Here is a 17,626-nt window from a genome sequence, read left to right on the forward strand (position 1 = left end):
GAGCTGCTAGATCTATTCGAAATTTATCCCATTTAGCACACTGGTCGCACCACACAAGAGCATCTTCAACGTAAAGGCGAGACTTCGTTTCCACAAGGACGTGCAGTTACTTTTTAACCAATACTGATAGATGCATCTGCAACAACTAGTAGTTTTTCCCCTCGTCGGTTCTCTCGCCATCTGCCGCATACCCAGTCTTTAGGCGTAGGCCAATTTGGTTAGTGGTGGTACGACCAAGCCAATTCTGGTGACAAACATTGAAGCCCCTCACCAAGAGTACATTCTGTAACCTTGCCACTCTCCATTTGGTGTTCAATATGAAAGAATACAGATTCATAAGTAATCTCACAACACCAGGTTAAAGTCCAACAACCTTATTTCGTAGCATGAGTTTTCGGAGCACTGCCCCTTCATCAGGTGATTGCAAGATTTGTTTCACAACCAGGGCATATATAGACACAAACTCAATTACAAGATAATGGTTGGAATGTGAGTTTTAACAGACAATCAAGTCTTTACAGGTGCAGACAATGCGAGTGGAGAGAAGGTTATGAGAGGTTAAAGAGGTGTGAATTCTCTCCAGCCAGGACAGTGAGTGAGATTTATACACTAGATACACTGATGACATTTTCTTCCTTTAGACTCATGGCAAACAATCACTGAAACAACTACATGACGACATCAACAAGTTCTACCCCATCATCAGACTCACTACGGACTACTCTCCGGAATCGGTTGCACTCTTGGATACACACATCTCCTTCAAGGATGGTCACCTCAGCACTTCAGTGTACCGCAAACACACGGGTAATTTCACTAAGCTCCACTTCTTCAGCTTCCACCCTTAACAGGTTAAAGAAGCCATCCCCTACAGGCAAGCCCTCCGTACACATAGGATCTGCTCAGATGGGAACAGACACTTACAGATGCTGAAAAATGCCCTTGTAAGAGCAGGATATGGCGCTCAACTCATCGTCAACAGTTCTGATGCACACTGAAAAAAATCACACAGACCTCCTCTGAAGACAAACACATGACACGGCAGGCAGAGTACCCTTTGTTGTCCAGTACTTCTCCGGAGCCTTCAACATGTCATCGATGAAGACAAACATCTCTCCAAGGCAAACCCCTCTACTTGCCTGCAAACAACCATGCAACCTCAAACAGATGATTGTACGCAGCAACCTACCCAGCCTTCAGGAGAACAGTGACCACAACAAAACACAACCCTGCCACAGCAACCTCTGCAAGACGTACTGGATCATCAGCACGGATGTCATCATTTCACATCAGAACACTGTCCACCAGGCACATGGTACATACTCTTGTGACTCTGCCAACATTGTCTACCTGATACACAGCAGGAAAGAATGTCCCGAGGCATGGTACATTGGCGAGACCATGCAGACGCTATAACAGTGGATGAATGGACACACTCGACATTCACCAGGCAGGAGTGTTCTCTTCCTGTTGGGGAACACTTCAGCAGTCATGGACATTCGGCCTGTGACCTTCAGGTAAGCATTTTCCAAGGCAGCCTTCATGACACACAACGCAGAATCGCCGAGCAGAAACTGATAGCCAAGTTCCACACACAAGGACGGCCTCAACCGGGATCTTCAGTTCATGTTACATGATATGTAACCCCCCAATGACTTGCCTGGGCTTGCAAAATCTCACTGACTGTCCTGGCTAGTGACAATTCACACCTCTTCAATCTGTGCTTAATCTTCTCTCCACTCATATTGTCTGCACCTGTAAAGACTTGATTACCTGTTAACACTCACATTCCAACTATTATCTTGTAATTGAGTTTGTATCTATATATGTCCTGTTTGCGAAACAAATCCTCACCTGATGAAGGGGCAGTGCTCTGAAAGCTCATGCTACCAAATAAACCTGTTGGACTTTAACCTGGTGTTGGAAGACTACTTACTGTGCCTACCTCCATCTAATGCCAGCAACTCCACATCATGAGTACAGATTCATGAGCGGAAGGAGAGCAGTAGGTGGTAATCAGCAGGAGGTTTCCTTGCAAATGTTTGACCTGATGTCAAGACTTTCATATGATCCAGAGTCAATGTTGAGAACTCCCTCTGATTGTGTACCATTGTGCTGACACTTCTGGTAGGTCTGTCAGTAGGACAGGACGTATCCAGGGATGGTGATGGTGGTGTCTTGGATATAATCATATTCATGGAATTGTACCTTACAGTCACAATGTCAGGATGCTGCTGGATGAGTCTGTAGGACAGCTCTCCCAACTTTAGCACAAGCCCCCAGATGTTAGTATGGGAGGACTTTCAGGGTCAGCAGGGCTGAGTTTACAGTTGTTATTTCCAGTCCTAGGTTGATGCTGGGTGATCCATCTAATTTAATTCCCTTTTTGAGGGCTTTCTAGCTGTTTGGTGCAACTGAGTGGCTTGCTCATACATTTCAGTGAACAGTTGAGTCACTGTGGATCTGGAGTCACAAGTAAACCAGATCAAGTAAGGACAGCAGATTTGCTTCACTGATGGACATTAGTGAACCAGGTGAATTTATGATAATCAACAATGGTTTCATGGGTCACTATTCCCGAGACTAGCATTTTAATTCCACACTAATTAACTGAACATAAATTCCACCAGCTACCATGGTGGGATTCAAACCTCTCTCCCCATTGCAGTTGCCTGAACCTCTGGCTTACTAGTTCATTGATATTACTATGCCACCATCTGCTCTATCATATAGAATCATACACAGAAAATAGAAGCAGGAGTTTGCATTTGATTTTAGCATTAGGGTGAGCACAAGGTGTTTCACTCCACATATGATTTAAGTGGCCCACTAGCAAACTTTTATCAAAACAAACTTTATTTATGAATAGAGTTGGAATATAACAACAAGAATTAGCACAACTTTTACCAATTAAAATACTCAGACATGGCAAAGTGTAATCTTTAACAGCTAGTGATCTCTGTTGTTTCAAATTAAGATGTGGATATGCTGGCGTTGGACTGGGGTAAGCACAGTAAGAAGTCTGACAACACCAAGTTTAAGACCAACCAAATTATTTGATAGTAAACTCACAAGCTTTCGGGGTTTGTCCCTTCGTCAGGTGAATGGGGAGTTCTGGCCTCAGACAGATATTGGGACAGACAGAACTCTCCATTCACCTGACGAAGGGACAAACCCCGAAAGCTTGTGAGTTTACTATCAAATAAATCGGTTGGACTTAAACCTGGTGTTATCAGACTTTTTACTGTTTCAAATTAAAGAATACCCCATAGACATAAATCCCTTATGTAGAACCAGTCAGCACAGAAACTAAAGATGTCTACGTGATGCTAGACCTTCAGCTCCTCAACACTGCTAGACAGAGATCCCAACAGCAATTTTCAGAGAAGGATATATCCTCAAAACAGCAGAGAAGCAAACCAAGTCTTTGGCAGCTCCCAGTCTCCAAAGCCCAGAAAAGGAGATCTCTCTGCAGCTTCCAAAGCAGCAACTTGCAGAGAAAAATCCACCCTCATACAGCAGTACCACCAAGAAAGAAACTTATCTACTGGCAGATTCCAGTCTCCAGGTTCAGAGGGGGGAAGATGGAGATACTGCTCTCCCTTTTACTCAAAAAGCAGACTCCAAGCTTGAATATTCTGTGTAAGCCCAGCTTCATTTTTCCCCTGGAGAATGGTGGGAATCTGGAACTCATTCCTGATGGGGTGGTAGAGATGGGAACTGTCACAACATTTAAGAAGCATTCAAATAGGCACTTGAAACATTGTAGCACACAAGGCAATGGAAAATCAGGTTAGAATCAATGAGTGCTTGATGGCCAGACACAATGGGGCAAAGGGTCTCTTTCTGTGCTGTAAAACTCTATGACTATAATGGAGAAGCTGCAGTTGCCCTTAAAGCTGAGTTGACAAAATGATCCCAGCTGATCCCATGCTAACTTCTGGAAGTTTCTGAGCAGTTTGAAAGTGAACAAAGGTTCACATCTCAACTTCCAGAATGCAACTCTTAACATCACAAAAACATTCCAGCCAAGCCAATAAGTGGTTTCGCAGACAAGTTGTCCTCCGCAACTAGCTATGAACAACGGCAGCTGTTTGCTTCTTCTAATCTCCAGTCTGGTGCTAATGGCTCAAGCATTACCTGTTCCAACACAGTGGCTTTCAACCAGAGGCCGTTTTTAGTCAGCCTGAAACCAATGTCTCCCAAGAACAAAAGGAAACCTGACTCCCATTTAACACCTCAAGATTCCAGCCCTCGAAAAATTCATCCTTTGCCCAATATCTAGAAGTGGTGAGAAGTATCTCAGATGACCTCCTCCAAACTGCTAGGACTTGTAATATTGCCCTCAACCTGAACTCAGGCAGTTCCGGTTTGACCTCCGAAGAGGAAAAGTAGCTCCAGGCAAGCCGCTTTAGCTGTTTACCATCTTACCATCTTACCATCAAGCAAGTGGCAGTGAAAAGAACCCTTGCCCTCATCAAAACTGCAAACTATGGAACACTGGAACTTGTGCCTTTAAGGCAAACTCAACTCTAAAAACCTTCTCCCTGATACAAGTCTCGTTTTTGGAAAGACAGTTACAACAGTTAACCTCCGTTTTGAATAAACATTCCATTAGACTTTTGATTGTGGACTCTGGACACAGGTAAAACCCCAACCTGTATTTTACTGTAATCTGACCTTGAATCTCCTTTCTTTCTCTTATCTCTCTTTGTATTGTATGAGTGCAAAAAGGGCAAATGCTTGCTCCATGTTTTGTGTACAAGAGAAATAAACCAAACCCTTTTTATTTTATCTTGCCTCATTTTGCTATCCAAGTTATTCTTAGATGATTGGAACACTCCAAATTTAAGGTTTGTGAACACTTATAAATGGAGGAATAAAAACCAATAAAATACCTTTTAGTTTACAGATGAGTAGTGATAGAAGAAATAGGGACTGTTTAAATTAACCTCCCTCTTATCCATAACAAATGGACTAGCTAAAACAAGCATGCAGAGATTCAGCACGTTTGATGGGCCAGACGGCTATAACTAATTACTCTATGATTTTATGTGATTATTGGTCTCTGGATTGGAATATAAACCTGCAACCATTTGGCTGAGAGCCGAAAGTGCCAGCACTGGAATTGACTAGTACTCAGAAGAAATTTCATTCTCTGCTGTTAAAAATTGACAGAGATTTATTCAAATGATATGGTCAGCGACTCAGCAACACAAAGTGCATCTCGTACGAAAGATCCAGACAAGTCTTTGCCCTGTTATTGATTACCCCCACCCTTACATCTAACGTTTATCAAAGTTTCTCTATTTACAGACAGAATTAAACATAGACATGTTTCAATGAAACACTGCATTTCGATTAGGAATGTGGGGCAGGAGTAGGCCATTCAGTCTGTCAACCCTGTTCCACCATTCAATATGATCATGGCTGATCATCCACCTCAATGTCTTTTTTCCACACTATGTCCATGATGATCCTCTAGTTCACTGGTATTTAGAAATCTGTCAATCTCTACTTTAAACATGTACAATGACTAAGCTTCCACAGCTCTCTGGAATAAAGAATTCCAAACATTCACAGCCTCTAAGTAAAAAACATTCCCCTCACCTGGGTCCTAAGTGGCTTCCCTCCTTATTTTGAAATTTTTGTCTCCTGGTTCTAGACTCCCCAACCATGGGAAACATCTTACCCACATCTACCCTATCTGTCCCTAAATATTTTGTAAGTTTCAACGAGGTCACCTTTTATTCTTCAAAACTCTAGAGAATATAGGCCTAGTTTCCCAAATCTCTCTTCATCGGCCATCCCAGGAACAAGTCTGCACTCTATGGTTGTAATATCCTTCCAAAGGTAAAGAAATCAAAACAGTACTCCAAGTCTTAAAAACTAGAAGCAATCTCAATATTCATACTGCCAGCAGTGTTAAATACACAATATTCTATTTAACACTGTCCCACATTCACTATGGAAATCATGCAAGGCTAACATATATGATTTCAAGAAGAAATTAGATATAGCTCTTGGGACTTTTAAAGGCATCAAGGAATATGGGAGGAAGGGAGGGATCACAATATTGAATTTGATGATCAGCCATGATCAAAATGAATGATGGAGTAGGCTTGAAGGGCCAAATGGCCTATTCCTGCTTCTAGTTTCTATATGATGTGGTGACTCTGAACTAAACCACTCCATGGCTGCTTTTTTTGGCTAAATTTCATGTACAAGTACTCTGCAGTTTACACCATTAAACACAAGGTTCAGCAGTACACCGGTATATAAGAACATAAGAACATAAGAAATAGGAGCAGGAGTAGGCCATCCAGCCCTTCGAGCCTGCCCCGCCATTCAATAAGATCATGGCTGATCTGTCGCTGCTCAGTTCCACTTTCCCGCCCTCTCCCCATAACCCTTAATCCCCTCTCCTATCAAAAACCCATCAACCCGTGTCTTAAAAATATTTAGCGAGGCAGCCTCCACCACTTCAACGGGCAGAGAATTCCAGAGATTCACCACCCTTTGAGTGAAGAAGTTCCTCCTCAACTCTGTTCTAAACCGCCCCCCTTTTATCTTGAGGCTGTGCCCCCTAGTCCTATTGTCTTTTTTGAGCGGGAAGAGTCTTTCCACCTCTATCCTATCCATCCCATTCATCATCTTATACGTCTCAATGAGATCTCCTCTCATTCTTCTAAACTCTAACGAGTACAAGCCCAGTTTATTCAGCCTCTCCTCATAGCTCAACCCCCTCAACTCCGGTATCAGCCTAGTAAACCTCCTCTGCACTCCCTCCAAGGCCAAAATATCTTTGCGCAGGTGCGGCGCCCAAAAATGCACACAGTACTCCAGTTGCGGCCTCACCAATGCCCTATACAGCTGCAGCAAGACCTCCCTACTTTTATATTCAATCCCCTTCGCTATGAAGGCCAGCATCCCATTCGCCTTCCTGACCACCTGCTGCACCTGCAAGCTGGGTTTTTGCGACTCATGCACAAGGACCCCGAGGTCCCTCTGCACCGTCGCCTGCTGCAGTTTTTCGCCTCGTAAGTAATAGTCCTTCCTACCATTTTTCCTACCAAAGTGGACCACCTCACACTTGCCAACATTAAATTCCATTTGCCATTTCCTGGCCCATTCGCCCAGCCTATCTAGATCCTTCTGCAGACTCTCCACACCCTCCGCACAATTTGCCGTTCCCCCAATCTTGGTGTCATCAGCAAATTTCGACACTCTACACTCGGTTCCCTCCTCCAGATCATCTATATAAATGGTAAAAAGCTGAGGCCCCAGCACCGACCCCTGGGGCACTCCACTAGTCACCATCCGCCAATCCGAATAGCACCCGTTGACCCACTCTCTGCCTCCTATTTGACAACCAATCTTCTATCCACGCTAACACCTTACCCCCAACTCCATGTCCCTCGACCTTCTGCAATAACCTCTTGTGAGGCACTTTGTCAAACGCTTTCTGAAAATCTAGAAAGACCACATCCACCGGCTCTCCTCTATCCACTGCCCTAGACACATCCTCATAGAACTCCAGTAAATTTGTCAGACACGACTTCCCTTTAATGAAACCATGCTGCGTCTGCTCTATCAAGCAATTCCCTTCAAGATGCCTCGCAATTTCCTCCTTGATGACAGATTCTAACATTTTACCTACCACAGACGTTAAACTAACCGGCCTATAATTCCCCGCCTTTTGCCTGGCACCCTTCTTAAACAACGGCGTAACATTAGCCGTTTTCCAATCATCCGGCACTTCCCCGGAATCCAGCGACGTTTGGAAAATAACCACCAAGGCATCCACTATCACCTCCGCCATTTCTTTCAGAACCCTCGGATGCATTCCATCCGGTCCTGGGGACTTGTCCACAATCAGCCCCTCCAGTCTGTCGAGCACCGCCTTTCTAGTAACAGTAATGTCATTAAGACCCTCCAGTCCTACCACCTTTCTATCGCTAACACCCGGCAAATTATTCACGTCCTCCTCCGTGAAGACAGAAACAAAAAAATTATTCAATACCTTAGCCATATCCCCATCCCCTACCACTAGGTCCCCTTTCTCATCCTCTAAAGGACCAACATTCACCCTAGCCAGCCTCTTCCTTTTTATATATTTATAAAAACTCTTGCTATCCTTTTTTATATTAAGCGCTAGCCCAGCTTCATAGTTTCTCCTACCCTTCCTTATCAACTTCTTTGTCAATCTTTGTTGACATTTAAACCTCTCCCAATCCTCTTCTCGCCCACTACTCTTAGCTACTCTAAATTCCTCCGCTTTTAGTTTAACACTTTCCTTCACCTCCTTTGTTATCCACGGCTTATTACCTCTCCTCCTACTATCCTTTTTGACCATCGGAATAAATTTCCGTTGAGCACCAAGAAAGATCTCCTTAAAGATCCTCCACTGCTCCTCAACAGACCCTCCCTCCAACGCGCTCTCCCAGTCCACATTCGCCAATTCTTCTCTCATCCTACCGTATTTCCCTCTATTCAAACAAAGGACGCGTGTCCGGGAACCCACTTTCTCCTCCTCCATCTGCACCAGAAACTCCACCATACAATGATCACTCTCCCCAAGAGGATCCTTCACCACAAGGTCCCTAATTCTACCCGCCTCATTACATAGCACCAGATCCAAGATAGCTCGCTCCCTCGTCAGCTCCAACACACACTGTTCGAGGAAACTATCCCGGCAGCATTCCAAGAACTCTTCCTCGAGCCCCCCACGTCCAACATGGGTCGACCAATCAATATGCAGATTGAAATCCCCCATAACTACGGCCGTCCCATTCTTGCACGCCGCACTTATTTGCGCGTTAACAGCCCTCCCCATCTCCAGATCATTATTCGGGGGCCTATAGACGACACCCACCAGCGTCTTCCTCCCTTTGCTGTTCCTAATCTCCACCCACAACGATTCCACCCTCTGCTCCTTGGCTCCAATATCATCCCTTGCTACCACCGTGATGCTATCCTTAATCAGCAGAGCTACGCCTCCCCCTTTTCCCTCCTGCCTATCCTTCCTAAACACTTGATAGCCCTGTACATTCAGCTCCCAGTCCCTGTCACCCTGCAGCCACGTCTCTGTAATGGCCACCAGATCGTATCCATTTGTGTCGATCTGCGCCATCAGCTCATCCACTTTATTCCGAATGCTTCGTGCATTCAGATAAAGTGCTTTCATCCCAGCCTTCACCTGGACCCTATTTGTCGCAACGCCACCAACTATACTCACGCCCCCTACTCCCTCTATTATTGGGACATCCTCGGCCTCTTCCCTTACATGTACACTTTCCTTAACTTTAGACCTCGTAAGGTCACCTACCCTCACACCCTCCCCCCCCTAATTAGTTTAAAGCCCTGTCTACAGTCCTCTTTACTCGATTTGCCAACACTCTGGTCCCAGCACGGTTCAGACCAACCCCATCCCTCCCGAAAAGGTCCCACCTACCCCAATACTGGTGCCAATGCCCCATAAATTCAAACCCATTCCTCCCACACCAATCCCTGAGCCACCCATTCACTTCCTTAATCCTGTCAACCCTACGCCCATCTGCACACGGTTCAGGCAGTAGCCCAGAGGTAACCACCTTGTCGGTTCTACTTCTTAATTCCATTCCAAGCTTTTCATACTCCCTCCCCAGATCCTCAGTCTGCATTTTGCTTACGTCGCCGGCACCCACATGTACCACAACGACCGGATTCTCACCCTCCCACTCCAGGTTCCTCTGCAGCCCAGCTGCGACATCCCGTACCCGAGCACCAGGCAGACAACACACCCTTCTGTGCACTTTGTCATTGTGACAAAGGACAGTGTCAATACCCTTCACCCCACTATCCCCAATAACTACTACGTTCCTTTTCCTTTTCTCTTTGCCTATGTCCTGCTGCAGCACTGTACCGTGTGCAGCTTGTTCACCAACCTCACCTGCCTCGTTCTCGTCCAAATTGGAAGCAAGAACCTCAAACCTGTTATGCAGATTAAGAGGCTGAGGCCTCCGCTCCTCACCCCCCTTCCTCTTCCCAGTAGCCCCCTCTTGTCCCTGACCCTTAGAGTTAGCCAGTCTAGGGGGGGTGGATGTCACTTGCACCCCATTGACAATGGCACCCTCTCTCCCCTTGATGAGCCTCAGTGTCTGTAGCTCAGAGGCCAGCTCATTTACCCTGAGCTGGAGCTCCTCCAGCAACCTGCACTTACTGCAGACATGGTCACTGGGATAAAGAATACGTGAAAATAATAAGATATAGTGATTTTACCCATAAAAACAAAAGGTAAAAATAAAACCAAAGTAATACAAGGTCTCTCATTCCACATTTTGCATTTTCCCCAACAGAATTTTGTGCCAAGATACTGTCCAGAATTGCCACTAAGCTGCAGCACAATGCCTAATCAGACATTGACACATGTATTAAGAGTTAAGGAGGAACCTAAAGAAGAGATGTATTTTTAAAAATAGTGCTATACATATTGTACAGATTTTTAAAAATTGCCTCAATAATTGTCTTTAAGGCAGGCTTGGCAGTCAAAGACATTGTTACCAGACATAAAGCCAATTGTGTAAAAGCACTTGGACAGTGAAAGCTCCATCAGATAACTTTTGCTTCATAGCAATGGTCTCAGTTCCAAAAGAAGGGTTTAGCCCAACTCCTCTCACACACACATACACACTCCCCCACCCCCTCACCCCCATACAATTGATCAAAGTTGATGCTTCAAAGCAAAAACCATAAACAATAAAATACTGCAGATTCTGAAAATCTGAAATGTAAGGGGAAAGGGCTGGAAAAAGCTCAGCAAGTCAGGATTCTCTGTCTCTACAGTTGTTGACTGACCTGCTCAGTTTTTCTAGCAATTTCTGTTCTTACTAACATCTATTTGAGGGCTTGGGTGCCTTGGTAAAACAAGTCATTCCAAAATAGTGTAGACAGAGAAGAAACTGATTGATGCAAGGAGAGAGAAGAATTTATAATTACTTTATCAAAAGTTCTCATTACTGCTAAAGTTCTAACAAAGTTTTGATACACGAGCTTTGATATTTGTCAGCACATCATTACCAGTCTTACACTTTATCCCCTTTGGTGAATGAACATGTACATAGACTAAACATAGGCAAACACAGAACTGGAATGAGTAGAGCAATTTTAAAATCTGAGCTTAGACATATTAATACAACTGTAGGTCTTTAAATGATGATAATGTAGGTGGGTACAGTGTTTACAGCACAGGAGCAGGTCATATAGCCTATGCTGGTATTAATGTTTCACACAAGACTTCTCCTATCCCCTACCTAATCCCACCAACACCAAGGCCCCATTTGATTGAGTGTGGCTTCAGTTAGCCCTAGCAAAACTGGAGTCAATGGGAATCAAGGAGAAAATTCTCGGCTGATTCAATCATACCTATCAAAAAGGGAGATGCTTGTGATTACTGGAGGTCAGTCATTTCAGCTCCAAGACATCACTGCAGGAGCTCCTCAGGGTCATGTGTTAGGCTCAACCATCTTCATCAATGACCTTCCTTTTATCATAAGGTCAGAAGTGGGGAAGTTTACTGATGATCATGCAATATTCAGCACCCTTCACGAACCTGGACACCGAAGCAGTCCATGTCAAAATGCAGCAAGACCTGGAAAACATCCAGGCTTGGGCTGGGAGGGGGTGCAATGCTTCATCCTGTCAGCTTGGACCTTGTTTGTCTCTTACGTGGGGACCATGAATTGGATGGAGCCCAAATTAAACTGGATTTTCTGGCTGGAATAAAAGTACTGAAATTTACCAAAAAAAAGGACACGGCAATGTGCGAGGTAAACACAAGTTCTTTCCCTTCATAACCATTCAAAGGATGGGGTTTTTTTTATCCCTAGCATTTCTGGGTGGTTCAAGAAAATTAGCAGAATTTTACAGGGTGGATAGTGAAGGATTGCTTCAAGACGTTCTTTGGTGATAATGCACACTGTGTTAACTCAGCTCATTCGTTGAAGGTTGACCTATAGATACTTACAGAACAGACACTGAGTTCAAGGGTGATGCTGCATGTATCACCCTTGATACGTGCAGGGTATGTATGTATCAAATCCTCACACCAGTAAATTAGAATGGTCACATTAAGATATGTTTCTATTCATGGAGCTGAACAGATCAAGGGATATGGAGAGAAGGCAAGATCAGGATGTTGAATTTGATGATCAGCCATGATCAAAATGAATGGTGGAGTAGGCTTGAAGGGCCAAATGGCCTACTCCTATTTCCTATGTTTCTATGTTTCTATTTCTATGATAAGTGGCAAGTAACATTTACACCACACAAGAGCCAGGCAATGACCATCTCCAACAAGAGAGAATCCATCCATTGCCCTTGACATTCAATGATACTACCAGCGCTAAATCCCCCACTATTAGCATCCTGAGCTGGGTGTTACCATTGATCAGAAATTTAACTGAACTAGCTATATAAATAATGTGGCTACAAGAGCAAGTCAGAATCTAGGAATCATAAGACGAGAAATTTGCCTCCTCATTCCTCAAAGCCTGTCCACTATCTACAAGGTACAATTCAGGAGCAGCTCCAACATCAGTCAAGAAGCTTGACACCACCTCAGGACAAAGCACCTCTCTTGACTGGCACCTCATCCACAAACATCCACTCCCTTCACGACCAATACACAGTAGCAGCAGTGTGCACCACCTACAAGATGCACTGCAGCAATTCACCAAGATTTCTCCGACAGCATCTTCCAAATCGACAATCTCTACCATCTAGAAGGAAAAGGGAACACCACTCGAAAGCGCACCTCCAAGTTAGTCACCACCCTGACTTGGAAATACATCACAATTCCTTCACTGTGTGGAATAAAATCCTGCCACACTCTCCCTAACAGTGCTGTGGATGTACCAACACTGCATGGATTGCAGTGATTCAAGGCAAGGACAATTAAGAACAGACAATAAATGGCTAAGTCAGCAAAGCCTATATCCCTTGATTAAATTAAAAAATCATTTTATTCCTTTCTTTCTTGTTTTTTTTTAAGCTACCCTTTAAAATGGATCTGCACTAGTTGCCTCAACTATTCCTTCTGCATGTTCCACATTTATGAATCTCCGTGCCCAGTTCTTTCTTCTTAATACCCTATTTGATATATCAGGTGACACTCCTACATTTACATTCCCAAGTTCTGATCTTTCCCAAATGTGGAAATTTCTTCTTCATGTCCAACCTATCAAACTCCAGTCTTACTTTTAAAGACCAGAAACAAGGCACGCCTCAGTCGCCTCCTTTCTAGATCTTCAGCTTGTCCATTGTTTATCTGTGCCTTGCTGCAGGTAATGCCTGCACTGCTTTTACTCAAATCTAAATTCCTAAATACTTCTGCAACAAAGTACCTTGAAATAAAGGTAATCATTTACAGGGCATTTTCACCCAAAAAGCAGTGAAAAAATATATTATCTACTGACTTGCTGAAATCGGAGAAATGCCACAACAGCACCTGGCAATGCTCACGCATATGGCTAATTTATTATAGAATCCCTACAATGCAGAAGAGGCGACTTGGCCATTGAGTCTGCACCAACTCTCTGAATGGGCATCCTACTCAGGCCCTCTTCCTTGCCCTATCCCCGAAGCCCCATACATTTACCATGACTAATCCATTTAACCCACACACCTTGGAATACTAAGGGCAATTTAGCATTGTCAATCCACCTAACCTTCCCATTTTGGACCGTGGGAGGAAACTGGAGCACCCTTATCAGCTTTGGGTAAAAATTGTGGAAGACATTTTTAGCACAAAGGAAAATACTACCTTTAAGTGTTATAATATCACAAAAATTGCAGCTCAGAAGGCCTAACCGGAGGAGTAACAATGCATTAAGCTGTTATTTACAAGCACCTACAAAGGACAAACGAAGGGGACATCAGGTCACATAATCTTGTAGCTTCCATTACAACATCCAATCACGTTCTGGATAATTTCACAGTTTTAACCTCAGTTTATCACTCCTGGTTGAATTGTCCAATAGTAATACAAAAATATCAAATGTCAATGCAAAGGCAAAAATAATGCTAAGAAATAAAAACATAAAACCCAGAATACTCAGCTGGTCAGGCAGCATCTGTGGATGTAGAAATAGGGTTAATATTTCAGGCTGCTGACCCCCCCCTCGGAAAAATTGTTCACACTGGGACAAAGGGATAATGATTTAAAATGTTAACTCTGTTTCTTCACAGATGCTGCCTGAACTGCTGAGGATTTCCAGCATTTTCTGGTTCTCGATCAAATGTTGAAACCAACCATGATATAATAGACAAATTTCAAACATCACCTTTCCCTTCGAAAGGAAGGGAAAACAATGGGGGGGGGGGGGGGAAGGATTCTTCCCCATCCCAACCCCTCCCTTAGTCTTATAAGCAAGAAACTTTAAAAATAGGGAAGATTTTTGGGATCAGACAGAGAAAGGACATGTCCTCTTAAGAAGAGGAGGTGTGTAATTTCAGGATAAGAACATTGAGTCAAGCTTAAATACACAGCGCAAGAGTTCGTCCATTTGTTAGTGACAGGACAGGTCAGGTCAGGCCTATCGCAACCAAGGCAAATGAAAACTAAGTTCTTCCTGTAGTACACGAACAAATCCATAAGGAAAAAAAAGAGTTCATAATGAATCAAAAATAAACTTTTCCATTTGGCATGAATGACAAATTTATTATTAATATTGACTTCTAATTTTAATCTTTACAATCTCACACCTCTAATATGAGAGAGTATAAGCCGTATACTTTGCCAATTCTTGAAGGTTACAGAAAGGAGGGTTTGAAACAAAAATTATATAATTTAGAAAAATCTAGAAAAGGTACTTCTCAAAAATTTAACTTCCCAGAGAAAAGCCTCGCCATTTTGCCCCTCCTCACACTTTTTGTTGCATATAATTTGCACAGTGATATTAAGACAAGACAAACTGTAAAGGGGCCACCAAGTGCTCTACAATAAAACTAGACAGAAACAACAGAGATAAAGAGAAATAAACAGAATACTTAATTTCAAAAGACTAAATGTTCTGCCACAAAACTAGAAGGGCGAAAGAGACAAGACAATAAAGCCAGGGAAAACACTTTAAATTTAAAACAAATTACAATAATAAAACAATGATCTGAAAAAAAACTACAGGGAAGGAACAAGGCAATATTTAATTAAAAAGGTTACAAAAGTAAAAGCTCTGTAACAGAACTAAGGAGTAAAGGGGGCACAGAAATAACACACAATTCTTAATTTAAAAAGGTTATAAAAATTAAAAGCTCTACAATAAAACTCAAAGGGAGAAGGAGGCAGAGAAGAAAAATTGCAATTCAAAACATAAAAATAGAAAAATGACCCACAACAAAATTGAAAGAAGGATGAAGGGGCAGAGAAGGAAAACACAATTCAAAGTACAAAACTCCACAACAAAACTATAAAGAAGGGGAAACATATAGGCAGGCAAAAGAATGGGGAGGGGGTGCTTATATATTTGCAAAAAATATTATAGCACACAAAATCTTATATACAAAAAAAAGGTCCACAACAAAACTAAAGGGAAGGGACAAAATAAGCAGGCAGGAGAAGGGGAAAAGAAGTTACATATTTACAAAAAAAACAATGGAGGGGAGGGGGTGGGAAATGAAATTAGTATAATTCAACAAGGTGAGGGCTTGGGGATGAGGAGGGGGGAATTGAAATAATTGTCATTAAACAAGGGTGAAGGTGAAATTAGGTGACAATAATTCAACAAGGGTGAAGGGGAAATGAAATAATTATAATCCTACCAGGGTAAGGGGGGGGGGGAATAGTCATTTACCCTCAACAGATAAGCCAAAAAAAGTAAAAAAAAACCCTGAATATTATCCATTAAGAGTATTCCATTTAGCTTGCAAAAGCGGCCATTTTCATTTTATTTTCAATGGGGGGGGGGGCAGAAAAAGAAAATAAAAGAAAAAGCTGGGCCATCAGGTCAAATCTTCAGAGACAATAATATAGAGAGAAAGGGATGAGGGGAGAGGGTTAATGTTCTCATTAACCGTTGATGGCGTTGGTTTAAAAACACACACACTATACCTAATATAAAGATATATTTATAGACTATATATATAAATAAATAGCGAGGTTATATATATAATTGTGCCTCCTTTACCTCAGGCTGAGTGACAAGAGTGAGCCAGGACAATATCCGGGGAACTATATTTCAGCCATCTCCCTCCCCAGTCAGAACAGCGACCCTCCCGCCCCGGCCTCATCACCGGGGACCGGGGCCCCGGGCCGTAGCAGGCCGCACGCCTGCCTCCCTCTCTCTCCCTCTCCCGCCGCCGTGTAGCCCAGTCCCGGTAAGGAGACATCCAGCCACTTACCCGCCTCCGAGTGCTTGGCCGCTGTTTTCGGAGGTCGGCCGCGCGGCATTATTTTCCTCCTCCCCCTCCCCGGTGGTGTTGTTGCCGGTACCGCTCCCTCGGTCTCTCTCTCTCTCTGTTATTGTTTGGGGGGGGGGAAAGAGAGTGCGGGAGGCGCGCGCGGGGCGGCAGGAGGAGGAGACAAAATGGCGGGCGGACACAGAGTGAGTGGGGGAGAGTTGGCTGTGTGCGCACCAACACCACAAAGGAATTTTTTCTTCCTCCGGTCGTACCCGATTCTCGGTCTTGAACGCTACCGCCGGATTTCTCGCTCCCGCTCGCTGCAAGTTGTGTTGGTGTTTCGATCCCCTCCCCCGCCCCGGGGGCTTAGGAGAGGGCAAAATGGCGGCTGGGGGAAAGGGTGTGTGGGGTAGATGGAGGTAGGGGGGGGGGCACGTGTGTGGGGTAGATGGAGGTTGGGGGGGGGGCACGTGTGTGGGGTAGATGGAGGTTGGGGGGGGCACGTGTGTGGGGTAGATGGAGGTTGGGGGGGGCACGTGTGTGGGGTAGATGGAGGTTGGGGGGGGCACGTGTGTGGGGTAGATGGAGGTTGGGGGGGGGGCACGTGTGTGGGGTAGATGGAGGTTGGGGGGGGGGCACGTGTGTGGGGTAGATGGAGGTTGGGGGGGGGGCACGTGTGTGGGGTAGATGGAGGTTGGGGGGGGGGGCACGTGTGTGGGGTAGATGGAGGTTGGGGGGGGGCACGTGTGTGGGGTAGATGGAGGTTGGGGGGGGGCACGTGTGTGGGGTAGATGGAGGGTGGGGGGGGCACGTGTGTGGGGTAGATGGAGGGTGGGGGGGGGCACGTGTGTGGGGTAGATGGAGGGTGGGGGGGGGCACGTGTGTGGGGTAGATGGAGGGTGGGGGGGGGCACGTGTGTGGGGTAGATGGAGGGTGGGGGGGGGCACGTGTGTGGGGTAGATGGAGGGTGGGGGGGGGCACGTGTGTGGGGTAGATGGAGGGTGGGGGGGGGCACGTGTGTGGGGTAGATGGAGGGTGGGGGGGGCACGTGTGTGGGGTAGATGGAGGGTGGGGGGGGGCACGTGTGTGGGGTAGATGGAGGGTGGGGGGGGGCACGTGTGTGGGGTAGATGGAGGGTGGGGGGGGCACGTGTGTGGGGTAGATGGAGGGTGGGGGGGGCACGTGTGTGGGGTAGATGGAGGGTGGGGGGGGGCACGTGTGTGGGGTAGATGGAGGGTGGGGGGGGCACGTG

The 17,626-nt window shown here is 44.9% G+C and overlaps 1 protein-coding gene across 4 annotated transcripts in view; it reads right to left on the reverse strand.

Annotated features, from left to right (window-relative positions):
• LOC145346527 (zinc finger protein 236) overlaps positions 1-16,441 on the reverse strand; it is a 122,615-nt gene extending 106,174 nt beyond the window's left edge. For 3 of the 4 annotated variants that reach the window (XM_080193906.1, XM_080193905.1, XM_080193908.1), the window contains exon 1: positions 16,375-16,441. In XM_080193906.1, coding sequence (XP_080050032.1) covers positions 16,375-16,423 — 49 coding nt within the window. In that variant the 5' untranslated portion in view covers positions 16,424-16,441. Of the gene's footprint in view, positions 1-16,160; positions 16,197-16,374 lie in introns of those variants that run through there. The other variant, XM_080193907.1, reaches the window with a different exon arrangement.
• Between the last annotated feature and the right edge of the window lie 1,185 nt (positions 16,442-17,626).

This window comes from Carcharhinus amblyrhynchos, chromosome 8 (genome assembly GCF_965287045.1).
Source record: "Carcharhinus amblyrhynchos chromosome 8, sCarAmb.v2.hapA, whole genome shotgun sequence".
NCBI classification, from domain to species: domain Eukaryota; kingdom Metazoa; phylum Chordata; class Chondrichthyes; order Carcharhiniformes; family Carcharhinidae; genus Carcharhinus; species Carcharhinus amblyrhynchos.